The 11,835-nt window shown below is 39.2% G+C and overlaps 1 protein-coding gene across 1 annotated transcript in view; it reads left to right on the forward strand.

The window, feature by feature from the left end:
- The window catches only part of MYO3B (myosin IIIB), a gene marked incomplete at both ends in the record, with an annotated part of 382,371 nt that extends 375,248 nt beyond the window's left edge, over window positions 1–7,123 (forward strand). The window contains 3 exons of the mRNA XM_079709748.1: window positions 4,733–4,839; window positions 5,214–5,260; window positions 6,985–7,123. Coding sequence (XP_079565874.1) covers window positions 4,733–4,839; window positions 5,214–5,260; window positions 6,985–7,123 — 293 coding nt within the window. The remainder of the gene's footprint in view (window positions 1–4,732; window positions 4,840–5,213; window positions 5,261–6,984) is intronic.
- Window positions 7,124–11,835: the final 4,712 nt, after the last annotated feature.

The following is an 11,835-nucleotide window of genomic DNA, read 5'->3' on the forward strand; positions in this document are numbered from 1 at the left end:
ATGGGTGCTGGAAAGTGAAACTAAGTGTTAGGGGACAATGTTAGGCAAAAGCATTTGTGGCCAAAATAGCTGTAACTCAGCAAGTCAAATAGAGTAAAGGAAGTCATTTCCTTCTTCATCTCTGAGACCCTGAGAGAAAACAAAAAGCCTCATTTGTAACTTAAAATTGTGTTTGAATTAGGGTTGCCAGATTTAGGGGGAAAAAAGTACACCTGGCTAGATCTGAATTTCAGATAAATAACCAATCACATTTTAATATAAGTATGTTCTGAATATATACTTACACTCGGAAGGTATTGGTTGTTTATCTGAAATTCAAATTTAACTGGGTACCCTGTACTTGATCTGGCAACTCTAGTTTGGATATACCTGCATGTTCAATATAGAAAATTGAAATATTAAATTTCCAAACCAGTTGTTTAAAGTTACGGAACAAAGCTATCAACTAAATTCAGCCATTTGTCTCTCACCAAGGACTTGACCAATTGTGCCGCCACACAATGATCTGGAATTAGGGAATAAGGAGTATGCATTTCTTGGTGCTCTTGAAACTCTCTCCATATTTCTTCCATTTTCTGACAGATTTATCTCCAGTTTATTATAGAGTTCTGTGACAACTCAGAAGAGAATGGTGTATTCAAGGTCTCAACTATGAAATCAAAAAGTGCAGGGGGAAAAGAAATGTACAGGGATTCCTGAAAGGAAAGAGAACCTATGTTAAGTTCAAACTGGTATTCATGATATGATATACTTTTAAAAAGCACAATAGGTAGGTAGCACCCAGAGTATTACAAACTGGAGAATTTGGCTTGGCTTCACAAATATTTATGTGAAACGCAAGTTGGCTACTTACACAATATGAACATCATTGTCTTCAAAGTAATAATTCATATTCTAATGTATATCTTCAAACTTGAACTGCCCAGCTTATCTACATAAACTAGTCAAATGAACTAGGAAAGTGCCAGATAACCCTATTGTTTTGTATCTCCTATGAGCAAACTGACTGGCTCAAGAGTCAAAAGACAGGGGTTAAGCTTCCATTCTGCCACTTACAGATTTAGCCTTTCTTACCTATAGTTTCTTTATATATTGAAAGAAATCATAATTTTTGTCCTACATACCTCATTCATTTTTTATTTTTAAATTTTTAAGGGAAAAAAATCATGACAAACTTCTCAAAGTGCACACATATTTAGATTGAATCAGTGTGCCATATGTTATTTTGTATTTGCTTCTTTTTCTGAATTTTCATCTATCAGAATCATACCCATATTTATCCTCATTGGTGCCTTCATGGTATGACATCATATTTATATCTCAGAGTTAACTTTTCCCCAATTATCAAATATTTATCATGTTTCTAGCTTTTTTCTGTTAATGTAAGTATTGTTTCTAGCTTTTTTCTGTTAAAGTATTATATCCATCTTCATACAAATGGTATTTTTTTCTCTTTTGATTTACTTTGTTGGGACATGTTCCTTGGAACAAGTTGCTTAGCTTTTGTTATCTATTGTCAGGTAACTTCAGGAGAAGTGGAGCCTATGGACTCATCTGTGCACCTGGGGCCTCTCCCACATTGTCTTTTTACTTTTTGATTTATCCTAATTAATAGAAAGACAGTAGTAATTGTTTTAGTTGAAGCTCTTTGTCAAGATGGCTGAATGTTTTTCAATATCTCATATCATAATTGTATTTCAACATGTATAAATATTTCTCCATCTTTCTCTTGCCTCAGCCTTTCCACATTATGGATAATAGACTTTTGTGTCTATATTTTTAAATTTGTTTTTATCTTTCTGTTGCACTTTCTTTCATCTTAAGGTTTTGTTACTGTCCATCATATAGAATATTTTACTTTAGTATAATTGAACCCATCCTTGTCCCTAATATCTTCTTCCACATTTAAGATATATAGTCTATTTCATTTCCTTCTAAAGTTTTTATGGGAATGTTTAAAATGTTTAACTATATAGCTCATCTGGAATTTATTGTGGCTGGTGAGAATCAAGAAGTATATTGAGAAAAGTAAAAGATTTAGAATAAAAAAAAATTAATTTGAGTCTAACAGCAATAGCTATGGCCTTAGGCAAGTCACTTAACCTCTTAAGACTCACTGTCCTCTATTAGACTGAAGGCAGGGACCTTGTCTTTTTTCTTTTTGTCTTCCCTACAATACTGAGCAAATTTCCTTACATATAGAATAAGTTTTATAAGGTGTATATTTAAGTTACATTTTTTGCATATTGCTATCCAGTTTTTCCAACAGCAGTAATTGAATGATGATTCATTTCCCAATTATTTATTTGGTTGCTTGTGATCGATCATATATCAGTGATACTCAGATTTGTTCCAATGACAAAGCACCTGGAAGTTGTGGCACTTCTAGCAAAACATCATGAAATATGGAGATATTAAAGTTAAAATAATGAAAATTAAAATTTGATGCTAGGGCTTCCCTGGTGGCGCAGTGGTTGAGAGTCCGCCTGCTGATGCAGGGGACGCGGGTTCGTGCCCCGGTCCAGGAAGATCCCACATGCCACGGAGCGGCTGGGCCCATGAGCCATGGTCGCTGAGCCTGCGCAACCGGAGCCTGTGCTCCGCAACGGGAGAGGCCACAACAGTGAGAGGCCTGTGCACCGCAAAAAAAAAAAAAAAAAAAATTGATGCTAAATCAGACACCAGCTTACATTAGATTCTAGTATGGTATAGATACCACCAGATACCAACAGTTTGTCTTAATTTATGGGAAATGTTAAAATAGGTAAAATTCAATCCAATAACTGAATTCTTTCTAAGAATCAGGAAAAGAACACCCACCTATGAAACAGCAAGTTCATCAAGAGCAAAAGTTGAGAACCACGTCTTTTAGTAAGCATTCCCAGTTGAGAATATAAAATAAAAGCTTCTGATCAATTGTAAACTTTACATAAAGTCCAACTGAATGGGGCTGAACGTCAGCTGAACCCCAAAACTATTTAAGATCAGTCTTTTGAGTTGTCAAGTTTGGAATTCCTGTAATAATAGAAAGTCTAAGAGGGAGTAGATGTCAGATCTCCAGTGCATGCTCACACCAGCAACCTTAACTCTAGATGTTTCTGTTCATTAATCTATGAATCAGAGGAGATAACATAAAAGGACTTCATGTTCTACCATATTACAGAATATGAACTTCATAAAGCGTATGGAGGTAGGTATGTTGGAACTATCAGAAAGTACCCTTATCAATTCTGGATTCCTTGTACTCTGAGGATGATGCCAATACAAGAGGTTGGAATCCTCTTCTCTGCGCAGTTCCTGAAGATGTGGACAGGGATGTCTGTTAAGGTTACTGGAACCTTCTGCAAGCACCATCATATGGCTATGCTAATTAATATTTTTTTCATGGAGCTTACTTTTACTTAAATTTGACTTTTTAAAACAATTTTTTATTAAGAAAGACAATATGCTGTAGTTTTTTTTTAACTGCTAGAACAGGAGGTAAGAGATCTAGGGTTGGGTCCCCGCTCTGCCACTTAAACTGGGGTGTGTCATTCATTTTTTCCTTTGTATTTAGAATGGATGGTTCCTAAAGTCCTGTATGGTTCTAATAGTCTTGTTCAAACATAGATATGTTCCAATTCAAAAAAAAAAAGATGCAAAACTTCATACTTAGGAAATTGATAATTCACTATTCATTATGGTCCTTGCTGAGTCATTCTTCACTTAGAAAATTCCCCCAGAATTTCCTTGTATAGTAGGAATCGCTAATGAAATCAATCTATGTTTCCAAATACAAAGCTCCAACTCTTTTTTATAAATAATTAGTTTATGGTATACCCTTGGTCCAAGAAAGTGATATGTCTTCTCCAAACCATGACATTCATGAGCAGTATTTTATGGCGGCTGTGTATGCGTGCATGCAGGCACGCGCGCGCGTGCACGCGTGTGTGTGTTGGCAAGAAGTTAGAGCTGCTGAATCCTGATTCAGATATAGTGCCAAAAGGACAACAGATTTCATGAAAATCATCTGCTTGGAAGGGAAATAAATCATGACTTTGTTGGACCTGTGGTTTCTTAATTTCTAGTACACTCTTGGTCCAGGGTTCCAAAATCAGGACTAACACGGAGAGGCTGCTCCATGAAATCATGAAATCATCCTTTCCCCTTCTCCTTTACACTACCTCCAGAGACTGCATGGATCAGTGGTATTGTTCAAAGCATTTCAGAAAATACTAGCTCAAGCCATTTGCCCTCCAAAATGTATCCCCCCAAAATGTATCCCACCAAAAGGTTTGCTTCTCATCTACCCAAGAGTGTGTGTGCTCCAGATGTCTTTGAACTCTTACTGTAGGATGTGGTGCAAACTGCCCCAGATTGCCTTCATTGCCTTAACTGAGTTATCTCACCAAGAGGGCATTCTCTACAAAGACTGACAACCAACCTCTACCTCACCAGCATGGACAAACCAATTTTCTTTCCTTCACTCTTGACTGCTGAGTCAGATAAGAAAGATGAAGGCAGAGTCCCCGACAGCTGCCCTTGTTTACACTTAGCAATCCGTGTGTGTGTGTGTGTGTGTGTGTGTGTGTGTGTTTAGCATGATATTTCTCCTAATGTTAGCAAAGCTCTAACGTGCCCGTTAAAACAGGACAGAGTTTCTGCTACGTGCATTTATGTGATGAGCAATTTTACACTCAGTTTTCCCAAAACCTCAGATGCTTTACAGTAAAGTTTTGCTATCCTGTTGCAGATTCAGAAAATGGTCTTGCACAGAAGCAGCGAACACCTCACCGAAGATGTCAGCAGCCCAAAATGTTGAGTAGTCCTGAGGACACCATGTACTATAACCAGTTAAATGTGAGTTCAAAGTGGCCATAAAGCTGTTTCACTGGCTTTGTTTCCAGTTAATAATTCTGTTATTAATACCTGTTCCAGCCCCTCCAGCCCCGCCCCCACTCTCTTATACTCTCCTCTTGAACATGTGCTTAGGCCCTTTATCTGTTGCTTTCATGTCAGGATGTCTGCCTTCACGGTGAATAATTGATGTGGTTTATCAAAGACGAGCAAGATGCATGCTTCATCAGGCTCACTTGAGCCCTTTGATCAAAAAAATTATGCTGTGACTTCTGATATTATCAGCATCTGCTTGCATTCAACACAAAATCACTTTGAATTAAAAATTAACGACTTGCTGCTTTCCTTTGACTGTGTGTTCTTGGCCGTCTCCACAGGGAACTCTAGAATATCAAGGGAGCAAGAGGAAGCCAAGAAAACTTGGGTAAATATCTGTCTTCTTAGTTCTAAGCAACTGTAAACAAAAGGGGTCCTTTGTGATATTATAGAAAATGCAAAACTTTCCAGAGAGGCTTCTAAAAATATGCAGTGGGGATATCACCACTATTATTGACACTAGAAACTACTTTTCACAGTAGCAAGTATACAAAACTTGAATCTATTCTGTCTGAAAATACTGAAATTGCCACCAAAAGGCAAGTGTTATTTTTCATAATTATCCCAGGAAATTGTACTGTCCTCATAATTTGAGACATGTATCAGGCTGTATAAAACTCTCCCACAAATCAGAGCACTCCATGCAGTGCAAATAGTCCCCTTCTCCCACGTTCCCCTACCCGTGGGCCTTAAAGGTACACAAAGGAGAATTTCCCCCAATGGTTAGCCAGGGACACTGCGGAGTTTGTGGCCTCGATTAAGAATAGGAGTGAGACCGGTCAGAATGGCCATCATCAAAAAATCTACAAACAATAAATGCTGGAGAGCGTGTGGAGAACAGGGAACCCTCTTGCTCTGTTGGTAGGAATGTAAATTGATACAGCCACTATAGAGAACAGTATGGAGGTTCCTTAAAAAGTTAAAAATAGAACTACCATACAACCCAGCAATCCCACTACTGGGCATATACCCTGAGAAAACCATAATTGGAAAAGAGTCATGTGGGCTTCCCTGGTGGCGCAGTGGTTGAGAGTCCACCTGCCGATGCAGGGGACACGGGTTTGTGCCCCGGTCTGGGAAGATCCCACATGCCGCGGAGCGGCTGGGCCCGTGAGCCATGGCCACTGAGCCTGAGCATCCGGAGCCTGTGCTCTGCAACGGGAGAGGCCACAACAGGGAGAGGCCCGCGTACCGCAGGAAAAAAAAAAAAAGAGTCATGTGTTCATTGCAGCTGTATTTACAATAGCCAGGACATGGAAGCAACCTAAGTGTCTATTGACAGATGAATGGATAAAGAAGATGTGGCACATACATACAATGGAATATTACTCAGCCATAAAAAGAAACGAAATTGAGTTATTTGTAGTGAGGTGGATGGACCTAGAGTCTGTCATACAAACTGAGAGAGTGGCATGGACATATAAACACTACCAAATGTAAAATAGATAGCTAGTGGGAAGCAGCTGCATAGCACAGGGAGATCAGCTCGGTGCTTTGTGACCACCTAGAGGGGTAAGATAGGGAGGGTGGGAGGGAGGGAGACACAAGAGGGAAGAGATATGGGGACGTATGTATATGTATAACTGATTCACTTTGCTATAAAGCAGAAACTAACACACCATTGTAAAGCAATTATACTCCAATAAAGATGTTAAAAAAAAAAAGGTACAGATGTAAAAAAAAAAAAAAAAAAGAATAGGAGTGAGGTAGGTAATTGGTACTAGTCTGAGAACTAAAGAAGATCAGGAAGGGAACTTTCTCATCTAGAGGGAACCAGACAAGTTAATTCACATAAATTAAGTTGCAATATGATTACAGTTGTCAGATACCACTAAATTGGGCCCATTATTAGAGTGTGACCTAGATGTGAAACGCTTTGTGGATCAGACGCCAATTCCTCTGGGCTGGGGGACCCTGAGGCACCATAAGCTGCCCCCCCAACTCAGTGTTGGGGCCCAACCCTGTTCCAAGTACTCACACAACTTAAGCTGCCCCATTGATGACTGCTGTACTTGTTTTCTTCTTCTGCTGAAACTCTTTCCTTTGTTGCAGCCAAATCAAAGTGCTTGATGGGGAAGATGACTATTACAAATCTCTGTCACCTGTGGGCTCTATCCCCGAGGAGGACAGCTCAGCCCACCCTCTCTTTTTTTCTTCATCCTCAAAGGGAGCATCTTCTGCTCAGCACTGAGCTGTACTTCCTGCCCCCCAAGTCTGTTGAGGGTAAGAACAATCATGGTAATTGACTGATTGTCATTTAATAAGAAAGTTGTGCAATGGGGTCAGCTTCTATGGACATGTGGTCTGTTCTCGAGCCTTACTGAACAGTTTTCAGATTTCAAACCATTTTCTCCTACCTCTGTCACCCTCCCCACATCTGCTGTGTAGCCTGACCTAGGCAACCTCTCCTTTCCTCATCCCATGGGTACCTGTGGGACACTGAGCACACCTCCACTACAGCAGTAACCATCATTCATGCCCCAACATCTAAGAGGGTATCAATCTCACTTGTGGACACTGATGGTATTTCTTTATTTTTCCCACCATGTCATTCCATGCAGAATCCACCCATGTGGAAATCCAGGAGCCCCTTTCCTCCTCGCGTCTACACTGCATCCCCTTCCCCTTTGCTGGTCTTCTCTACCCCATCCTGCCTCTCCCCAGGGTCAGGGCTCCATTGCTGAGTGCCCCCATCCTTGAGGAGTACACTCAAGGTCTCTGAGGCCAGGATAATTTTTCATGCTCAGGGGAACCTGAACCTGAATCTTTCAGGTTCTTCCTTTAAGACAAATGAACCCCCCTCTTGCTAATTATTATCCTGATAAAGCCTTTGCGTCTTTATTCTACCTTACCAAGACACCCCCATCAACTTGGCAGTCAAAAGAAAGGAATGAGATGGAAAGAAAATCTGGACCTGTCAGAGTCCATGTCACATCGTTTTGTAACTGTCCATTCTCTGGTTGGCTGTCTCCATGAGGCTGTGAGTGGCTGCAAGGGAAGCATTTTGTCTTGTCCACCTTTCTGTGCACAGAGCCTAGCACGGTGCCTGGCACAGAGAGGACATCCAGTAAATGCCCACCCTTGAGTGAGTGGAGAGACTTAGTTACACAACATATCTGACAGGAAAGTTACTTTCAATTATATGTGATAGACTATTAATCACTTTTCTTACACCATAGCTCTGATTTTTCAATGAAGTTTGGGCTAGTCCTATTGTAATGATGTTTTACCATATATTATATTACTCAGTGTGATTCAACACAACAAACTTCTTGAGTAACTACTCTGTGCACAGCAATATGTGAGAGATTGCTGTGTGATATGAAAACCTAACAAGACCCTTTCTCTAGAAACGATGTTCTTAACATTCTTCTTGCGGGGCGCCTTCAAGATGGCAGAGGAGTAAGACATGGAGATCACCTTCCTCCCCACAAATACATCAAAACTACATCTATATGTGGAACAACGCCTACAGAACATGTACTGAACGCTGGCAGAAGACCTCAGACTTCCCAAAAGGCACCCTCAGGTCACCTACACGCAGAGGCAGGGCCACATCCAAAGCTGAACCCCAGGAGCTGTGTGAACAAAGCAGAGAAAGGGAAATCTCTCCCAGCAGCCTCAGGAGCAGTGGATTAAATCTCCACAGTCAACTTGATGTACCCTGCATCTGTGGAATACCTGAATAGACAAAGAATCATCCCAAAATTGAGGTGGTGGACTTTGGGAGCAACTGTAGACTTGGGGTTTACTTTCTGCATCTAATTTGTTTCTGGTTTTATGTTTATCTTAGTTTAGTATTTAGAGCTTATTATCATTGGTAGATTTGTTTATTGATTTGGTTGCTCGCTTCCTTTTTTTAAAATATATATTTATGTATTTTTTCTTTTTCCTCTTTTTGTGAGTGTGTATGTGTATGCTTCTTTGTGTGATTTTGTCTGTATAGTTTTTCTTTTGCCATTTGTCCTAGGGTTCTGAATGTCCTTTTTTTTTTTTTTTGTATAGTTTTTAGCGCTTGTTATCATTGGTGGATTTGTTTTTTGGTTTGGTTGCTCTCTTCTTTCTCTCTTTTTTTAAATTACTTTTTAATGTTTTTATTTTTAATAATTTTTTTCTATTTTAATAACTTTATTTTATTTATTTATTTTTTCTTTCTTTCTTTCTTTTATTTTTTCTCCCTTTTCTTCTGAGCCGAGTGGCTGACATGGTCTTGGTGCTCTAGCCGGGTGTCAGGCCTCAGCCTATAAGGTGGGAGAGCCCAGTTCAGGACATTGGTCCACCAGAGACCTCCCAGCCCCATATAATATCAAATGGTGAAAGCTCTTCCAGAGATTTCCATCTCAACGCTAAGACCCAGCTCCACTCAACGACCAGCAAGCTACAGTGCTAGACACCCTATGCCGAACAACTAGCAAGACAGGAACACAACGCCACCCAATAGAACAGAGGCTGCCTAAAATCATAATAAGTTCACAGACACCCCAAAACACACCACCGGACACAGTCCTGCCCACCAGAAAGACAAGATCCACCCTCATCCACCAGAACACAGGCACCAGTCCCCTCTACCAGGAGGCCTACACAACCCACGAAACCAACTTCACCCACTGGGAGCAAACACCAAAAACAACGGGAAATACAAACCTGCAACCTGCAAAAAGGAGACCCCAAACACAGTAAGTTAAGCAAAATGAGAAGACAGAGAAATACACAACAGATGAAGGAGCGAGGTGAAAACCCACCAGACCAAACAAATGAAGAGGAAATAGGCAGTCTACCTGAAAAAGAATTCAGAGTAATGACAGTAAAGATGATCAAAATCTTGGAAATAGAATGGAGAAAATACAAGAAACATTTAACAAGGACCTAGAAGGCCTAAAGAGCAAACAGACAGTGATGAACAACACAATAAATGAAATTAAAAATTCTCTAGAAGGAATCAATAGCAGAATAACTGAGGCAGAAGAACAGATAAGTGACCTGGAAGATAAAATAGTGGAAATCACTACTGCAGAGCAGAATAAAGAAAAGAATGAAAAGAATTGAGGACAATCTCAGAGACCTCTGGGACAACAAAATACACACCAACATTTGAATTATAGGGGTCCCAGAAGAAGAAGAGAAAAAGAAAGGGACTGAGAAAATATTTGAAGAGATTATAGTTGAAAACTTCCCTAATATGGGTAAGGAAATAGTCAATCAAGTCCAGAAAGCACAGAGAGTCCCACACAGGCTAAATCCAAGGAGAAACACGCCAAGACAGATATTAATCAAACTATGAAAAATTAAATACAAAGAAAAAAATATTAAAAGCAGCAAGGGAAAAGCAACAATTAACATACAAGGGAATCCCCATAAGGTTAACAGCTGATCTGTCAGCAGAAACTCTGCAAGCCAGAAGGGAGTGGCAGGACATATTTAAAGTGATGAAAGGGAAAAACCTACAACCAAGATTACTCTACCCAGCAAGGATCTCATTAAGATTCGACAGAAATTAAAACCTTTACAGACAAGCAAAAGCTAAGAGAATTCAGCACCACCAGACCAGCTTTACAACAAACGCTAAAGGAACTTCTCTAGGCAGGAAACACAAGAGAAGGAAAAGACCTACAATAACAAATCCAAAACAATTAAGAAAATGGGTATAGGAACATACATATCGATAACTACCTTAAATGGAAATGGATTAAATGCTCCAACCAAAAGACATAGACTGGCTGAATGGATACAAAAACAAAACCCATACATATGCTGTCTACAAGAGACCCACTTCAGAACTAGGGACACATACAGACTGAAAGTCAGGGGATGGAAAAATATATTCCATGCAAATGGAAATCAAAAGAAAGCTGCAGTAGCAATTCTCATATCAGACAAAATAGATTTTAAAATAAAGACTATTACAAGAGACAAAGAAGGACACTACATAATGATCAAGGGGACAATCCAAGAAGAAGATATAACAATTGTAGATATTTATGCACCCAACATAGGAGCACCTCAATACATAAGGCAAATGCTAACAGCCATAAAACAGGAAATCGACAGTAACATAATAATAGTAGGGGACTTTAACACCCCACTTTCACCAATGGGCAGATCATCCAAAATGAAAATAAATAAGTAAACATAAGCTTTAAATGATACATTAAACAAGATGGACTTAATTGATATTTATAGGACATTCCATCCAGAAACAGCAGATTACACTTTATTCTCAAGTGCTCATGAAACATTCTCCAGGATAGATCATATCTTGGGTCACAAATCAAGCCCTGGCAAATTTAAGAAAATCGAAATCATATCAAGTATCTTTTACTACCACAATGCTATGAGACTAGGTATCAGTTACAGGAAAAAAAAAATCTGTAAAAAATACAAACACATGGAGGCTAAACAATACACTACTAAATAACCAAGAGATCACTGAAGAAATCAAAGAGGAAATTTAAAAATTCCTAGAAGCAAATGACAATGAAAACATGACAACCCAAAACATATGGGATGCAGCAAAGGCAGTTCTAAGAGGGAAGTTTATAGCAATACAATTCAACCTCAAGAAACAAGAAACATCTCAAATAAAAATCCTAACCTTACACCTAAAGCAATTAGAGAAAGAAAAACAAAAAAAACCCAAAGTTAGCAGAATGAAAGAAATCATAAAGATGAGATCAGAAATAAATGAAGGAAACGATAGCAAAGATCAATAAAACTAAAAGCTGGTTCTTTAAGAAGACAAACAAAATTGATAAACCATTAGCCATGCTCATCAAGAAAATAAGGGAGAAGACTCAAATCAATAGAATTAGAAATGAAAAAAGAGAAGTAATAACTAACACTGCAGAAATACAAAGGATCATGAGAGATTACTACAAGCCACTCTATGCCGATAAAATGGACAAC

Source organism: Hyperoodon ampullatus (genome assembly GCF_949752795.1).
Source record: "Hyperoodon ampullatus genome assembly, chromosome: 8".
NCBI lineage: Eukaryota > Metazoa > Chordata > Mammalia > Artiodactyla > Ziphiidae > Hyperoodon > Hyperoodon ampullatus.